The following is an 18847-nucleotide window of genomic DNA, read 5'->3' on the forward strand; positions in this document are numbered from 1 at the left end:
GTTGTATATCCTCTGTTGGCAATGACAGAGGTCAAACGTTATCTGTAAGTCTTCACAAGGTTGGCACACACTGTTGCTGGTATGTTGGCCCATTCCTCCATGCAGATCTCCTCTAGAGCAGTGATGTTTTGGGGCTGTCGGCGGGCAACACGGACTTTTAACTCCCTCCAAAGGTTTTCGATGGGGTTGAGATCGGGAGACTGGCTAGGCCACTCCAGGACTTTGAAATGTTTCTTACGAAGCCACTCCTTTGTTGCCTTGGCAGTGTGCTTGGGATCATTGTCATGCTGAAAGGCCCAGCCACGTTTCATCTTCATTGCCCTTGCTGATGGAAGGAGGTTTGCACCCAAAATCTCACAATACATGGCCCCATTCATTCTTTCATGTACACGGACCAGTCGTCCTGGTCCCTTTGCAGAGAAACAGCCCCAAAGCATGATGTTGCCACCCCCATGCTTCACAGTTGGTATGGTGTTCTTTGGATGCAACTCAGCATTCACTGTCCTCCAAACACGACAAGTGTTTTTACCAAATAGTTCTACTTTGGTTTCATCTGACCATATGACATTCTCCCAATACTCTTCTGGAACATCCAAATGCTCTCTAGCAAACTTCAGACGTGCCTGGATATGGACTGGCTTAAGCAGGGGGACACGCCTGGCACTGCAAGATCTGAGTCCCTGGCGTCATAGTGTGTTGCTGATGGTAGCCTTTGTAACGTTGGTCCCAGCTTTCTGCAGGTCATTCACTAGATCCCCCCTTGTGGTTCTGGGATTTTTCCTCACCGTTTTTGTGATCATTTTGACCCCACGGGCTGAGATCTTGCGTGGAGCCCCAGATCGAGGGAGATTAGTAGTGGTCTTGTAGGTCTTCCATTTTCTGATTATTGCTCTCACAATAGATTTCTTCACACCAAGCTGCTTGCCTATTGCAGATTCAGTCTTCCCAGCCTGGTGCAGGTCTACAATTTGGTTTCTGGTGTCCTCCGACAGCTCTTTCGTCTTCACCATAGTTGAGTTTGGAGCATGGACGTAATTTTGGGGGGGGACAGGGGGGACATGTCCCCCCCACTTTTTCAAAAGCCAGCTTTGGTCCCCCCCAGTTTTTACGGTTAAAACCAAATATTTAACTAGGGACAAATCCATGTCCCCCCCACTTTTGAAATCAAAATTACGTCCATGGTTTGGAGTGTGACTGTTTGAGGTTGTGGGCTGGTGTCTTTTATACTGTTAACGACTTCAAACAGGTGCCATTAATACCATGGACGTAATTTAGATTTCATAAGTGGGGGGGGACACAAACGGGGGTGGCGAATGAAAATTGTTGAGTGGGGGGGAGGGTGTTGTGTCGAACGAAAATTGTTGAGCGGGGGGAGGGGGGGGTGGGGGGTGGCGAACGAAAATTGTTGAGGAGCGTTTTCTGCATGGTCCTAGTGCTAGATTCATCGCTATTTAGATATTTGTTTTTTTTTTAGATATTTGTTAAAAACTGGGGGGGACCAAAACCGGCTTTTGAAAAAGTGGGGGGGACATGTCCCCCCCGCCCCCCCCCCAAACTACGTCCGTGATTAATACAGGTAATGAGTGGGGGAAAGAGGAGCCTCTTAAAAAAGAAGTTACAGGTCTGTGACAGCCAGAAATCTTGCTTGTTTGTAGGTGACCAAATACTTATTTTCCACCATTATTTGCAAATAAATTCTTTGAAAGTCAGACAAAATGATTTTCTCAATTTTTTTTCACATTTTGTCTCTCATAGTTGAGGTCTACCTATGATGTCAATTACAGGCCTCTCTCATCTTTTTAAGTGGGAGAACTTGCACAATTGGTGACTGACTAAATACTTATTTTCCCCACTGTATGAAGACTAGTTTTATGTATTGAAATGGACAAACCATTGTACAAAAATTTGGCTAAAAGATGGATCATGTTAAAGTCTATTCTGAGTTTGGGATATGGTTTGCAGTCATAGCCTTCTTTTGCTAAATGCCACGGTGAGCATTTCTGAAAGACTCTGTTAGAATGATGACATCATGGCATCATCCTCCCCCTGACAGACAGTCATATCAATGATTCAGTGCTGGTGTCTTGTTTATATATTTTTATTTTTTATCTTCAGATGAGTAATTTACTTCTAGGACTTGTTGGACACAGAGAAGATGATTTAATCTAAGAGGGAGAAGAAAGTACAACTCCTAGATGGATCAGGGCATCAGAAATGAAATAGTAGAGTTTGCAGTGACTGGCTTAGTTGCTAAAATTAATAATTGGAAAATATGATTTATAGCTGACATTACACTAAGATTTGATTTACACATGAAGTGCACTATATGGCCAAATGTATGTGGACACCTGATCACAAAAGAGCTTAAGGAGCATTTGTGAGGTTACACGATTACATTGGACATGTTTTGGGTTGCCAATGACGTACCAGTTGGCAATCTAATTGGTGTTCCTCCATCACCTGGAAAAGGGATATGCGATGATGGGTTTGGCAACCACCTCCATCCCGAAAAGAACTCGACAGGACTGAGGAATCTAGAGTATGTTGGAGGTGAGGCACAACACATCGTGGGTGTTCAGTGAACCAGTTTTGTACTTGAGCAGCCCGGGGGAAACACAGTGTCCTGTGATGTTCATTACAGTGTTGTATGACAGTATGAAAGAGGCGTAAAGTAGTCAATATTGTGCGGCACACGACACTGGAGTAAAGTGTCCGTGAGAGGATAGCAGAGCATACTTGAGCACATTCATGGGTGATGCTACAGTGTAGCAGCACAGATTAGGCTGGACCCTTTGCTTACAGAAATCCCGACCCATGGTTGACCACATGGTCACCCAGAGTGGCTCTGGTCTCATCCGTTATGGTTGCTCGTACTCTTCCTCATTCCCGTTCTCTTCATCGTCATCTCTATGCAGCATTGGACTCCATTATTGTGCAGACCAAGATATGCAAGGTGTGGCCTCTTTACTGTGCTCAGGCTGTGATTGCTAAAGATTTGTAAAAATGAGTTAGAAGTGTTTTTATCTGCCAGGATTGGGCTTGGGTGACTGGTAGGTGGGTGTTTTCCAAAATAAAGACATCGTTTTCAGATCTGAATGTTGTGTCTAATGTAGGGAACTATTTCAAATTTTACAAAATGTGTATTTTAGAATTTCTAAATGTGTGTAAGGCAGAGAGTGTGCTTAAGGTTTAGTGCACCAGCTTAATAGATGTTAGTAATAATAGTTAGTGGTTCCCAACATTGTGCTATATGTACCAGTAATGCTACAAAACTGTAACATTACCCTTCACAGTATTTAAGGGGCCTATTGACCAAACCCGGGAAAACAACCCCAGACACTTATCTCTCCATCATGTTTCTCAGGTGGCGTTTGGTAGTGTCATCCTGGCATCCTACCAAACCCAGCTTTGTCCATCAGACTCCCAGATAGTGAAGCATGATTGATCACTCTAGACGACTCACCCGCACTATTCCAGTGGAAGTTGTGCGGTTCAATACTCCAGCCAGCGCTTTTATTTTGTATGCAGCTGCTCAGTTATGGAAACCCATGATATGACGCTGCCGACGTGCGAGTCGTGTGATGATGTTGCTTTCTAAGGCAGTCTGACCCCTGTAGTGAGTGATAGAACAGAGAATAGTGCATTCTTATGCACTCTGCACTTTAGCCCGGTGCTGTTCTGTGACGATACACGGCTCACCACTTCACGGCTGAGTTGTTATTGCTTTCCGAAGCTTCCATTTGACAAGAGCACAACCAGGGCACATCTTGCAGGGTAGAGATTTCATGTGCTGCTTCATGGGGGCAGATGACATCCTACGATAGAATCATCTTTAAAGTCACGGAGTTCTTCCACTGCCAGGGTCTACAGATATTACGTGGCTCCGAGCCTGATTTTTGCATCTCCTTCGGAATATCCTTAAGCGTTTTTCGGTGGAGAGCACGATTGCTCCTCTTGAAGCGTGCAGATGGAGTGGGGAGCAGGTCTTCTTCTCTTCCATTACCCTGACAGCTAGTCTTATCAATCATTGAGTGCTTCTGTCTTGTTGGAGCTGAAGAACATTGGAAGACACTATATACAAGTTATTCACATGTAGGTCGTGTACACACAGAACACTGTCAAAACAAAGGGAAAAATGAGAGTCCAATACAATAAACTAGGGAACCAAAACCAAAACAAAAAAACATGCCAACTGGAAAAACAACAAACCAAATATAATATAATAGGTTTGTGAAGGATAGGTTTTAAAGGATATGTTTTTAAACTACTTTAACCACCCCAATGAAACACAAACCAAAAACAGGCTATTGTACAATCCCAGCTGAGTTTCACATGATTCAACTGCAAAATGAATCATATGTACCACAAATTGCTGTATGCATCTCTCTGAAACCTTGTTCCATCATCTTAATTCAACAAGAGGATCGCGTGGGGTGATATTTATGATCTTGGGTCATTAGTACTTGTGGAGACATGATGTAAAATAAATGACAAATAAATATATATCAAAGCACACTGGATTTGAAACAGAGCCTGACTGAGCCCAGAACAGTAAGAACTGGGACTTGGTGTATATAATTGTGTAATAATTACATTGGGATACACTAAAACCCACACACAAAGAGAGAGAGAGAGAGAGAGAGAGAGAGAGAGAGAGAGAGAGAGGGGGGGGGGGGGGGGAGAGAAACAGACAGACAGACACAGGACAAAGCAGAAGTTTATATTATATACTGAATTAAGAAGCATTACAATAATTCCTTTCTCATCTGATCTTAATTAATAAGGAGTATTAAGTATATCAGCTTTTCAGATATGCTCTATGTGTCACGGTACGGCGGCCCCCTACTGGTCGCCCCCGTCTACAGCAGCAGCTTGTCCTGTGGGTGTGGTGTTGTGTTCGTCCCTCAGGTGGGCGGAGCCCGCGATCCGTCTCACCTGAGGGTTGTTTGTTCGTCTATATATGTCTTGTCTTTGTACCAGTTGACTGCTGGTTACTATATCCTTAATTCGGATCAGTTCACGGGTTTTGGTTTGCGCACTTTACATATTAAACCATCCTATTTCCCTGAGACTTGGCGTGATCGCTTCCATTTATTTTCGCTCACCCTGCCCGTCACACTATGCAGTGTTCAAGAGCAATTATAATTTATTTGTACTTATTTGTAAAGTTTTTTTTAGCTATGAACATGAGTGGCTGAGCTTGTTAATATTTATAAACGTCTAGTATGTGGGACCTGTCCTCCCTAGCAGGAGTATATGGAATGCAAGAAATCTCTCTTTCTCTCTCCCTCCCTTTCCCTCCCTCTCTCCCTTCCTCATTCCCTCTCCCTCCCTCTCTCTCTCTTTCTCTCTCTCCCTCCCTCCCTTCCTCTCTCTGTATCTCTCTCTCTCTCCTTCTCTCTCTCTCTCTCTCTCTCTCTCTCTCTCTCTCTCTCTCTCTCTCTCTCTCTCTCTCTTTATCACTCTAACTGTCTTGCTCTTTCAACTGGACAAATGAAGTCTCATAAATTTACGATTTGACCTTGAGCACAGAAACCATATTTAGTGTTCAGAAATACTTAAATACAGGCTGGTAGAGGTGGGAGGTGGTGGGGTTGTGGGGGTGGGGTGTCAGGTCAGGCTGGTGGGGGTGGTAGGGTTTTGTTGGGGGCTTGGTGTCAAGCTGGTGGGGGTGGTGGAGTTTGGGGGGTTGTTTGGCTGAGCAGACTGTTCCACACAGAACAGTGCAGTCTTTACAGTACTGTTAATCTTGGACAAATGTAACCTCACTTAGCTGATAACGTGCTATCTGTTCCTCACATTCTGTACTTTCGGGGACCCAGACTGTGCCAGACATGCAGTTGTGACATCAGCTACGTTGCCATTACTGTTATTATGGTAACTTGTAGCATTTTAGAGATCACCTACTTTTAGTGGGTACATAGCTAAAATGTTTTGGGAAGTACTCAGAGCTGGTGCAATATCTTGATATCATTTCAGAGAGAATCCCACAAACAGGGAAAAACGATCATGAAGACAAGGCAAACAAACCCAGTGGTAGCAGGTGTATAAATGTTACTCTGATATCTAAGATAAAGAGAGGAATGTCAGGATTTCATCTCTTACCATCCAGCACCTGTAACTCATGGTGTATTGTCTACTGTTTTACGCTTTTATATATGAACTCGGTAGCCAAATGCAAAGGGCCATAATACCAACACACACACACACACACACACACACACACACACACACACACACACACACACACACACACACACACACACACACACAATTGCATCTCATTGGCTTTGGGGTACAGCTAAAGCAGACCTGTTCTATTTGAACAATATTTCTGTTTCTGCTCCTGGCGTATCTCATTCAGCCTCTAGATGCATCGTGGTGGTAGGCAGAAAGTGAATTTCATTTGAAGAATTTGAAATGAGAAATGTAATCTAAATGCTGCGTTTAAATCTTGTTTTGTGTTTTAATCTCTTTTGATCACATCATAAGTGGGTGTGGTTTTACAATCGGGACCTGTGTTTAGTGGCTGGGTGGCTATAATGGCATTAGCATGCTAACGAAGGCCGTGTGGAAAAGCGCATTTGTGGTTTTTTGCTATGAGACAAATAAATAATCACCAATTATAGGAGTGCTGTCTGGATTTGTCTTGGCAGCCTGGACTTGGCAGTTCTGGGATCAGCTCGTTGGCAGAAAGGCTGGTGACTTCTTCAGCTGGATGCTTGGAGGTCTTCCCAAACCTGTCCTGAGATATTTCTGTCAAGCAGCACTTTACAGAGGTTTGGTCTCAGTGGGAAACGGTACTAGCTATTCAGAGAGCTAGATTCAGTCATGCTGTACCTCATCTGGTAGAACAGGTAGTGATGCAGGCAACACACAAGTCATCTGTTCCCTGAATCTCACTGGCATACTAATTAACTCCCTGTGAATACCAGTGTCAGAAACTGGAAATGTAAGCGGGTCATCAAAGCGCTCTATACTGTGTCAGTAAGTACTACAGATTTTGTGGCACTGTGACATCTGCATGGTGATGTATATGGGTATTTTAAAATTACATTTTACATGTACATTATTATAGATTACAATTTTACACCCCGTTTATTACAGATAAAATTATTACAGAGCCAATGTGGAGGATGAATTCGTCCTGGTCTTGTAGTTATGGGCATGTGTGTGTGTGTGTGTGTGTGTGTGTGTGTGGGGGGGGGGGGGGGGGGTGTATGCGTCTGTGTCTGTTTGTGTCTGTGTGAGTGTTTGTATGCTTGCATTGGTGTGTGTGTGCCTGTGTATGCGTGCACATCTGTGTGGGTCTGTGTGTGTGTGTGTGTGTGTGTGTGTGTGTGTGTGTGTGTGTGTGTGTGTGTGTGTGTGTGTGTGTGTGTGTGTGTGTGTGTGTGTGTGTGTGTGTGTGTGTGTGTGAATAAATTTCTTAGGTATTGCTGTAGGCCACTCCATGGCAGTGAGTGAGAGAGCTCCCTGTTTCTCTAGGGCCTATCAGAAAGCTCCCTGTTTCTCTAGGGCCTATCAGAGAGTGCATGTCATCTTGATGGTCCTCAACCTAAAGCATGTCAGAAATAGGGTCGCCCTGTTATGCTGTCAGAAGTCTATTCCTCTACAGACTGACAGTGTGTGAGTCTGATATGGTAATCTGTTTTCCCCTGTCCCCTTGATTCTGCGTTAGTTTCTTTAAACTGGGCCTCTGACATAGTTAGTTCCCAGTGGTTTTTATTTATTTATTATTAATTTATTTTTTGGTTTAACGCTCTCACTTAATCTAAATTCATTATAGAATAAAGATTAAACTTTAAAAATTAGATAAGATAAACAACTCTGTCATTCTGCCTCTTTGAGTAAACCTTTAATTTACTTTAAGTCCTCCAGATTTCTTTCAACTGTCGCTCTGTAGAAATGTCCTAGCTGACGCAGGCTGACTAATTTACTACGTATTTTAGCAGCTGTGATAAGACAAGAGTTGTGAGGACACACCTGCCCAATGCAAACTTCCTGTCCCACTGAGCTTTGTGTTGGGCACATCCTTGTTTGTAATTCCAGGTCTCTAAATCAGCAAGTGAAAAACTGCTCTGGAGGAGGAGCCATAAAGTTCAGCCATTCAGTCAAACAACTCACTTCAACAGCAAGCTAAATAAAATAAAGCAGACTGTTAAATAATCGTCACGGCTAAGCATTTCTGGAATGCAGCATGTAATATGCTGCGCAACACTCGTATTGCATGTTTATTGATGTCCAGCGTGGCAAACAGGAGGACATTAGAGACGCCGTGTTACTTATGAGTGTGTCTCAAACCTAAAGCCCATTGGTTGAATATGCTCTTCTGGTGGAATCAGGTTTTCTCGACAGGAAGTCGCTCATGGCCCCTCACAATGAAGAGAAATCAGTGGTAAGGCACAAATTAGGCAGGTGGGTACAGACAGACATGAGAGAGGGATTAGAAGAGCTTCGCCATCTCACACAAATGGGATGGATAAGGGGTTTTCAGGAAGGAGGCTGGATTAAAGAACTCCTTTGATGCTTCTGAGAGCAGTGAAGTGGTCAGGGATATCATAACAATACAAATAGATGAGGTTTTCACAAAGACCCAGCATGGTGTAAAACCTGCATGGGATGTGTACGCCACACAGCACTGGAAATGCCCCCCATGGAGGTATTATTGTCAGAAGCGTACTCTTTCATGCTGTCTGGTGGTCTCCACACAGAGAGATGTTTGCCATAAATAAAAGAGGAGATATACTTCTGACACTTTAGTGCCAAAATCCTCTGAAGAAAATTCCAGTGTCCTTGTAGAATGTTCCAGAACTCTGGCAAATGGCCACTGGTCAAAACCATCAATTCTGCAGAATTGATGCCCTTTCATCAGCAGAACAGAAACTTGCTAGAGCTGATGTTCACACAAATGGCAGTGTGAGAAAGGTGGACATCACACTGTTGATGCTGTCAGTCGCAGTGTATATCTGAACATTTGAAGTCTACAGGCTCTTCCTTCAAAATGAATCATTATTTGTGTTTATCTCAATCAGCAGTTCAGATTGTCTCAGTTTCAATTATGTCAAATATACCAGACAATAGGTGTATACACTATACAAAAGCACTCAGAAAAAATATTCCATATCACACTTAAGAAGGGAAACTCCTGTTCCATCTGCAGAAATTATGTTCTGTGAACTGCTATCTAACTACTGCAGCATGTCTTACATCTTTAGAATTTTGTGTCAAAATTGTGTTGTTTCAAATTGCTGTTTACAGGAGAAACATAATAGTGTAGTATAATATAAAACAAACAGTTATAATCAGAGTTAAAAAAGAATCATGTGCATTTTTTTGAGGAATGTTTTGATATTTTGACACATAATATAAACAAACATGAGTGATTCTGTCATTTTGTGAAAGTGATGATGAAATTACAAATGCTGATGAAACAACTGCATTACAGGTTGTATCAGCTTAGAAGAGAGAGGGAACCCTACTACACACCCCACACACCCCAGACCCCCCAGACCCCCCAGACACCCCAGACACCCCAGCCTCAGCCTGGTCCTGTTTGACAGAAAAGACACCTCACAAACCTCGCACATGTGCACGTGTGTAACACACCTGTTCATGTGCTGTGCCTAAATACAAGACTAAAAACATTCATCATTACCATTTAAATGCAAGAACTGAAATGTAAACAAAGTCTCACAGTGATTTAAACAAGGGCCTTGTGGTTGTGTCCAACCCTAGTGAGTGTGCCTGCTTCTCTGTGGACTATGACAAACATTATGTAAGGCATAAACAAACTCAGCAGGCAATGACATGTTTTTGGAGAGGTTTATTGAAAGATTTCCATCTTACAACAGCATTTGTACACCGGGGGCTGCCAATGAACAAACACAGGATAGTGACGATTAGTAGGTATCCGGAGAAAAGGACACACAAGAGCCCAGTGATACACGCTGTCCGGAGACGTCTGACGTCTCAATGACCTCTCGGGGGTGGGAAGCATGTCTGTGGTGATCTTTCCTGTCCATCGAACCGCTTCTAGCCAGCACAAGCTAATGTATCCAGAACTGGACAATCAATGTCCAGCAAATATGCTTGAGCAATCGTTTGAAAACAAACGTGTTATGGTGGCTTCCCTGGTGTCTTCAGGAGCGGCTGGTGCCTTCAGATAAGGGGGATTCAGGCAGTGGAAGATTGGGCAACCCCCTCGACACCCAACAAAGCATAAATAAACTTTTTGGTATGATCAAAAAGACATTATCAATGTTCCTGCAGTAATTAAGAAAGATCCTTGATCAAACTTCCAAGCACAGATAAAACCTCATAATTTCCTGAGTCTCACTGAAACCAAACAAATGTGAATACAGATTACTAGTGTGAATACAGACTTCTAGTGTGAATACAGTAGACCAGAAATAATATGCTAATCTTTACTATTGCTAATGCTTTATTTATTATAGCTAAGACTGCTAGTGGGAGACCAGTCATTTTACTGATTTCAGTTAAATGCAGGGCCCAGATTGGGTTCAGTAGATGGACCTGTGCCAGTGGACTTATGTAAAGTTTAAAGAGGCCCTTTGGCCTTTGCATTTCCTTGATTTCAATTACCTTTCTGTCTTATGGTTCCGCCTTTTGGGGGTTGAGGATTGTCTGGGAGTTCAAAGGTTTGGGCTAAAGTGTGTGCTTCTCCTTCTGTGAGTCTAATTACAGTGCTGCTGAAAAGAAATGTGCAGTGTGTCCTCTCCTACACATGTACCTTCTTTTCTCTTCCAAAACTGTAGTCTTAATCCTACACAAGGCCAGTGATTTGGTTCCAGACCCCAGATTCCAGACATGATGTGTAGCAGTGGGAGTGCTACCAGATTCAGGAAATCCTGCCAGCTACATCTCCACTGATAACAATGTTTACAGGAACATAACGTAACTCCTGGAGGAGGGGGACGCTTTAGACTCATCAGCACCAGTGTGTTACAACACTGTGCAGTAACATAATGCTAAAAGACTGGATGTCCATATCAGTTGGAAGTCATGATAAGGAGGTTTTTCCTCTCGTTCTGTTTGACGTGCCAATATGCAACAGCACCATTTGTAACTCTCTATTAAGTCGAAAATTATATCCCGACTTTTAAAAATTATAGTTCTCACAACACCCCAAGTTTAAATGGTTCAAACTTTTAGCATATGAGTTCTGCTGTGCCCACCTTACATACCCGGCTGTATTGTCTCCAGTGTCCCTGTGACTACACGATGAAGGGTGGAGCTCTTCCTCCACCCTGTGCTCCAACCTGTCTTTAGTTTTCTTTCTTTTAAGGACCCTGGTCGGCTCTTCTGTTCTACCTAGTAAAAAAAAAAAAGGGTACACTATACCGCAGTGATGATTGGCAGGGAGCAGAGTGTGTGCACTCAGAACCAGCAGAACCAGCAGGCCTCCCTGCCTTTCATTAGCTGAGTGTATGATTCCATGTAATGAGTCCCACAGCATAAGGCAATAAAGACGGCCACGCACGAGAGAACACAGGCGCATTCATCGCATGCGTCAGCTGACTAACACGGCACCAACCAGTCACTGTTTATACTAGTGGTTTAGGTTCAACTTGGAGTAATATTTAAATAATCATAATGAACCAATATACTTGTATTAAAATATTAGTACTGATCATTCCTGATAAAACACAAATAATATATTATAATGACTTGTGTTTCTCTATGTGTTTCCCCCTTTAATCTAATACCAGTGTGCAAACAGGCTGGGAGATCAATCTAATCTAATAACTCCCAAGAATATGCCTCAGGTTATACGGTATTGTTGATTGTCATTGTATTCAGTGTGAGAATATCAGCTCAGTTCTGTTGTGCCATGATCCAGAAAAAAATTATTGTTATATTGTGACTTAATGTTGGTATATTTTGCTTCGATGGCCCAATGTAAGATAGGCCTGGATGTGTTTGTCTTCAAATTGCCAGATTGTAACTGCAATGCCAGAATCTGCGATACAGTGCCAAGGAAAGCCACGGCACGTAGTCCAGATTGGCACGTAGTCCAGATTGGCATGTAGTCTGGCCCGAAGACACGAGAGCTGCTGCGTTTCCACATCTCTTCAAAAAGGACGTGAACATAAACTCAATCTCGGCTTGATAACAAATTCAATAGACCTTGTGCTACAGTAACGTTAATCAAGCAACCTTAATAGTGCCTCTCTCAAAAGGTCTCTTAAAGCTTCACAAAGGCTCAGTGCCAGTGCTCGAGCCCTTGGACTGGATCTGAGGAACTCATTCATGTAAAAACAATGAGACGTGCCCGTTGTCTTGTTAGCTATCTCACTAATGCCTGAGACTCTCACCGTCTTTGTGGTTTAGACAAGGTTGAATCTACTGCTGTTCTGTCTATGAACACATCACAGTTGCCCATTGCTCAAGTTTAGATAATGTTTACTGAACACAGTAACCCTCTATCTTAAGGAAGGTTTGTAGGCCATTCATTTGTTCTACACTAGACTTAAATTAAATATTGAGTAGGCCTCAGGTCTCAGCAATGTATATGACTTGTCACTACTGAGGTTCACGGAGGTCTTGCATACTGTCTTGAATACGTGGAATTTTCAGCATTTTTTATTAAAGTGTATTTCCAAAATAGTCCAATATATTTGCATTTGTTTTAATGGCCCAGCAGGCATTCTCTGCAGTGTTCTGTATACCTGCCTGGCTAATAGATTTACAAGATGGATGATAATATTTTCAGCATGGGGCTAATAGAGTGATGTTTACATAAAATATGTTTATGTCTGTATTCATGTATTGATTTAAATAAATGAGGCAACTCCATTGCAACTTTTTTGTATGCTGGGAGACCTGAACTTACAGATAAAGAGCATATTTTGTTTTAACACATATCACATACATTAGGGTAAAAACCATCTTGAGGTCTAGTTTCCCAGACAGGTATGCAAAATAGTGCAGGTTAGTCACAGGTAGGGAAAGTTATGCTCCTTGTTTGGGGGAATCTCTTACACTAGCCCCTCCACACATGTGATTCATCTCCTGACATGCTTTCAAATGACACAATTTGCTCATGATACTACACAGAGTTTTGTAGAGTGAAAGTTTACATGCGGTCTTGACTGTGCTTGGGACACAATTTTGTGCCTGGAGGAAACTGAAAGGAATGTTGTTAATAAAATGCAAAACAGCGAGGACACAGTGTGAGTTGTTTTCTTACATAGATATATTTCCATCTAAAATAGATGTCGCTATGTGTTTTCCTCTAAAAGAGACATGATGGGGGAAAAAACATCTGAAATGGAAGATGTTTCACTTTCATTACCTCTCGGGTTCACGCTTACATTACATTACAGGCATTTTGTGTGCAGGAGTGTTTTAATCTGAAACAGGTGCCTTGCAAACATGGCTCCCCTTTGTATGGGTGAACCTGGAACCCTGGTTCAGCAAATCCAAGCAGCAAGCTGATGGTTCAGACGTTCATCTGCGGTGGAATTAGAGATGCCTAAATATCATCAGAACAATACGGCTTATTATTCCTCTTCATAAACCCTTTTCCATGAAAGAGGGGATTCTTCTTAATTAGCATAATGTTATTGAAAGGGATCCTTTTATTTCTACCATGATTTATATTCACAATTATCCATTTGAACTTCTGAGGGTGAGCTACAGAATTACAATTGAATCAGTAAGAAGGTCGTTGATAGTTATCAAATCAAAGGGCTTTAAATAATTGCTCTCACAAAGAAGTTGTCCGGATGCTTACTGTTCCAGTAGGACCTTGCTTAAAATTAAATATTAAATTCCCGATAATAACTTTGTGAAGGTCATAACTGACGGTATCGCCCATTCGTGTTTCCACCCTTTCTTGTTCCATGATGTTGAATGCTGAGTTTAGACAACATGGCCACCACCCACCTTCAGTTTTTCTCTGCTCTCTGACACCTTTGCTAACACAGGACCCTGCAGTGCAAACAGTCAATCTTTCCATAGAATCAAAGGAGGTGAGTGTGCTAGTCATTGTGCTACTAACACAGCCGACAGTGGCTAGAACAGACAGGCCTGAGATGAGACAGGCCTGAGATGAGACAGGCCTGAGATGAGACGGGCCTGAGATGAGACGGGCCTAAGATGAGACGGGCCTGAGAAGAGACAGGATTGAGTAGACAGGTTTGAGATTAGACAGTATAGAGATGGAATGGGACTGATTTGAGACAAGACTGAGACGAGACCAGAGAGAGATGGTATTTTGATGCAAAGAGTTAAGAAAACAGTGCCCAGCTAAGCAGAAACAGCAGGTGGAATGTCAGTCTGCAGACCCCTCACGCTCTCTTTCACCTGGAAGGTTTTTAAGTTATGTCAAAAAATACCACAAACTAGTAATACACAATAATTTGATTTTAGGATACTTTTCAGGAACAAGGAATGAGATGAATCACACCTCGTTCTACAAAGCACATTTCTCTTTCTCTCTTTCCAATTAAGAAATTTGTGACATGTTTCACTCCTGCCTACCAAATATAAACAGGATCCAACAGACTATAGACTCTCTCCTGCCAATAAAGCACATATTTATAAAACTCTCATCACTGAAAGATGCAAATAACTAAAGCACTAACATCTTAACAGCTTTACCTTTTTATTCTTTAACCTCTAACAAAGTTCAATGCGTCAAATATCATACAGTAATCTGTGTTTGTTCCGTAATTCTCAGTTCACAGAAGGGGAACCTCTAGCACAGGAAGCCAATGTTATCTGCACTTTTATGAGAGGTATTTCCTGTCTGTTTTCTAGTTTGTGGGCCAGGCCTAAGGACAATCTATATTGCAACAGAACAGGATGGGTGTGGCTTTTTGTGGCCCCAGACTATAATGTGATGATGATTCCCATATAACACAACTAGCCTTTGCCAGACCAATACCGACTATGTAACATTTTATTATGAGTTTCAACAGAATAGCTTTTGAGAAACATTAAAGCATCTGAAGGAAGTATAGAGTTCATCTTATTTTTCTTAGTCTCTGAGAAAAATATCTTAATTTGTAGCCTGCTATTTTGAAAGCTATTTTGATAGGTAGTGTATCAAAATATCATCCAACAAAATGATTGAATATTATGCAGATCATAATTGTCTCATCATTCTTTGATGTAAACTATAACTGCTCAGCACACTACATAATTAATGTGAGAACAATCACTCTTCAAAGGAAACAGTGCATTTATTTCTCCTTACCACTTCCTGTGCACTGCTAACATCTAAATTCTAACCATGTGGATTCAACCAGACCTCCCACATGTGCACACTTCAATAAATGGGGTCAGTCCATCAGTCAGTTGATGAGCAAGAATGCAAAGTGTGTTCTAACTACCTGATGAAGGTAATTTATTTAGTTTAGAATCTTAAATATACACAGTAACATTTAGTAATATAGGCTTGATATAAAGATGGTATTCATAGTATAGTACTTTAATACTTTTATCAACTATTGAGTTGTGTGTAGACACTATTGGTAGTGTGTTAGCTGAACTGGGTTCAAAAATGAACAGCACCATTGATACAAACACATTGTACGTTGTGTGATTTAGAGGGCTTACAATTGGTCTGAAAACTAGATATGTGCAAAATATACTCAGTTTAATTGCAGTTTAAAAAGTGGAAATCAGCAGAGAAACTTAAGTCACTCACAAATCCTTGTGGAACAAAAATATATTTCAATTCACAGACATTTCACATGTATGTTTGATTTTAAGTGGCACATTACATTCAGTTAGTGACGCGCATGTTCACTGTACATACATACTGAAACACACACACACATTGGAAAATATACACTGGAAAATACATTTGGTATATAATTAAAAAACCTTTCATATTATCAAAATATAAGGATTTTGTTCTATAAGTAAGGAGACCCTGGAATCTACAGTCTCAATTATGCCTTTGTTTTAGTTAAAAGTCTGAAGCATGTTGAGATTTCAATCTTCGCTTCTTTGGGTGAACAAAGACATCCTTAGAAAATCATCTTACAGATTCTGCCAAATTTGGTCATCTTCAGTCAGGCATTATGGTGCAAATGTACACAAGCCACTCAGAGACTTCACACATCTGTTTCACACACGCAAATAGGGCTGAGTGCTCAATCAGGGCATCAGTCTCAGGTCATGGAGGGTCATGGGGTCATGGGGGGTCTTAGCACAGCACAACAAATCCAGTCCAGTTCACTACAAGCTGAGTAATCTGATGAGTTGAAGCTGAAATAGATTATTCCACATTCCTGTGCTTCTATTTCACCACACCGACCTGGAACACAGCTGAACCATTTCAGTGGTTTCGTTAAGCAATTACTGTAGCTTTTCTAGACTTTTTTTCTAAACAAAGCTATGCTGGATAAGTGGATTTGGGTAAAACATGAACAGTTTTACCATATCCAGCATAATACTACTAAGGCTGCCACATATTTACACAATGAATAACAAGGTCAGTAAGTCATGTGTTCAGAAAGGAAAATCACATTTGCCTTTCCTGACTAAATTTTCTATGTGAGCTTTATAAGCCAATGTCACATTCATGTGTGTGATTTTTGTTCTGGTGTTCTAAGAGATATTACAAAATGATCAATATTTGATGGCTGGTCCCATGTTAATTGCTGTGTAGTGCTGTAAATATCATTTAATGACACAGTGCTAAAATGGCAATAGCTCCTGAAAATACCTTCTACAATATCTCTTTCAAGAAACCATTATATCAAGTAGCCCAGACAAAGATCGAGTTTAAAATGCAAAAATGTTTAGCAAAAATAAACATGCTTTATTGATCGACTGAGATTTACAGTGCTATAAGTGTCCATACAAAGAGAGAACATACGTAAGGGATTTCAAATATTATGACAAATAATTAACAGGTTTTAAGGGAAACACTCAGCACAACTTCGTCAGAGAAAAATCACTGTATTTGAAGACTGAGAGCAGGTTAAAGAAACTTGACAACAGTACAATGACGTAGGCCTATCAGAGTATAAAAGAGCCTATACTGATGCTGCAAATTGTTATGCAAGACAACTGTTGTGTAGAAAAAGGGGGCTCGCTTCCTTTACTCATCAGTCTGAACGGATGTTAAGCCTAAACATACATGTAGTGTCACAAATAAACGTTTAAGTGTTTATCAATTACAGTCATAATCGTTGGTGATTTCTTCACTGCAGTTTAAATGATTTGCCAGCTCCTGGTTTACGGCGTCTCTGCCTATTTGGTCATTTCTTCTCTTTTCTATTATTAAATCCTCTAAACTTTGAAATTCCAAGACGTGACTTTTCTTTTCGCACAGCTGCAGTTTCATCCTGTATGGTTGTTTACCGATCCGAATCTCGCCCCCTATTTTAAACTCACGCTTTCCAAATCTGCACCAGGCGGCAAAGCACTCGGAGTTTCTCCAGCTCACCCGCTGCTCCTTTGACCCGACGTGGTCCAGTGCGTTCTGCACCACCACGTCCGAGTTCAACGGACGGAACTTATACAAGTCGTTCACTATTCTACCCTGTTTACCTTGACCTGCGTCGGACATAAAGTTTTGCTTAATCTCACTCCTGTGTAGGTGAACCACCTGAAAGTCTCCCACATACACCACCCAGTGTGGATACTGTCCGGCTGTCACAAACTCCACCAGATCTCCAGGTTTGCATTTGTTCAGCAAGTTCTCGCAAGGTTGCGTCCCGATCTCTATGGAGTTCCTACTTCTTTCGTAGATGCATTCATCCCGGTAATACACCGCGCACTCCATTTCGTTCCGCTTGTCGTATTCTTTTCCGTCGTCGTTCGGGTCGTTCTCGGTACCGTCCGTGTTTTCTTCCTGCTCGTCGTCATCGTTTGAAAATATGTAGGACACTCCGATCCGTGGACCCTCGTCCTCCAGGTCGAGTCCGTTTGGGTCCGCTGTCGGAACTTCATTATAACTCAGATGGGTCAGCTTTTCCACTTGATTTCCCATACCACAGTAAAGGACTCGGACGAAGACTCTCTGGTTCCGCTACTACCGGGCCAGGCTGCGTAATCCAGCCACGCAACACGTAGTCACTCCGTCTGCCGAGGTGAGAAAAGGTTCCACTCTCAGAACTACATGTTGGTTAACAGTTACAAAAAGGCGCAAGTTGATTAACCGAAGGTACTTGCCCACTCCGTGTGTGTGTCCGTCTCAGATAGTCCTCATGGTTCGACGGGCGTTGATGACATTTTGAACAGGTGTGCTTCACCTGTTCGCCTCCTCGCGCGCGTAATCCCACAAACAGCTCGCGTGGTTTAAACGACAAACGGTAATCTCCGTCGTGGTTCACTAGATGCTCCAGAAGAGTTTAAGATTAAAGTATCGTGGTAAAGGATGTTTGGCTATGTTTTGTCGTAGTGGCCAAAGTCAAGTCGGCTGTTTTAGTGTTCTGACGACAGCGACCTCGCCGGACTAAATATCCACGGTAGTATTTACACAATGCGCTGTCATTTAAAGAGACAGCGCACTACGTAGGTGAAGTACACGTAGCCCACACACACACACACACACACACACACACACACACACACACACACACACACACACACACACACACACACACACATCTTCAGGAATGTCAAGAAGTGAAGAATATGCGTATACTTGTTTATTCAGCCCTTTAAAAGCAAGTAAACAAACAATACATTAAAAATGATCGAGGGGTGTACATACAATTTTTTTTCGTAATACAATGAAATCGAACCATACGTATATGCACGTAATATATATGCTTCATCACACGTAATATATATGTTCCAGCATATTCATTAGATGTTCCTATATTTTATTGTTATAAGCTTCAAATGAGATCTCACT

The 18847-nt window shown here is 41.9% G+C and overlaps 2 protein-coding genes across 9 annotated transcripts in view; one reads left to right on the forward strand and one right to left on the reverse strand.

Moving 5' to 3' along the window:
- tyrobp (transmembrane immune signaling adaptor TYROBP) overlaps nucleotides 1-18847 on the forward strand; it is a 36242-nt gene that overhangs the window by 14909 nt on the left and 2486 nt on the right. Inside the window, exon 6 of one of the 8 annotated variants that reach the window (XM_076970327.1) lies at nucleotides 10779-10796. The exons of 6 other annotated variants lie outside the window; for them this stretch is intronic. The gene's annotated coding sequence lies outside the window, so the exon portion shown is untranslated. Of the gene's footprint in view, nucleotides 1-6656; nucleotides 6801-10778; nucleotides 10797-18847 lie in introns of those variants that run through there. One more of the 8 variants, XM_076970326.1, reaches the window with a different exon arrangement.
- On the reverse strand, nucleotides 16781-18466 carry lratd2b (LRAT domain containing 2b). Its single transcript, XM_076970319.1, has 2 exons — nucleotides 18160-18466; nucleotides 16781-18069 (listed from the first exon to the last, which is right to left on the reverse strand). The coding sequence occupies exon 2, from the start codon at nucleotides 17975-17977 to the stop codon at nucleotides 17156-17158; it is 822 nt and encodes a 273-aa protein (XP_076826434.1). The 5' UTR covers nucleotides 17978-18069; nucleotides 18160-18466; the 3' UTR covers nucleotides 16781-17155.

Source organism: Brachyhypopomus gauderio, chromosome 13 (genome assembly GCF_052324685.1).
Source record: "Brachyhypopomus gauderio isolate BG-103 chromosome 13, BGAUD_0.2, whole genome shotgun sequence".
In the NCBI taxonomy this organism is placed as follows: domain Eukaryota; kingdom Metazoa; phylum Chordata; class Actinopteri; order Gymnotiformes; family Hypopomidae; genus Brachyhypopomus; species Brachyhypopomus gauderio.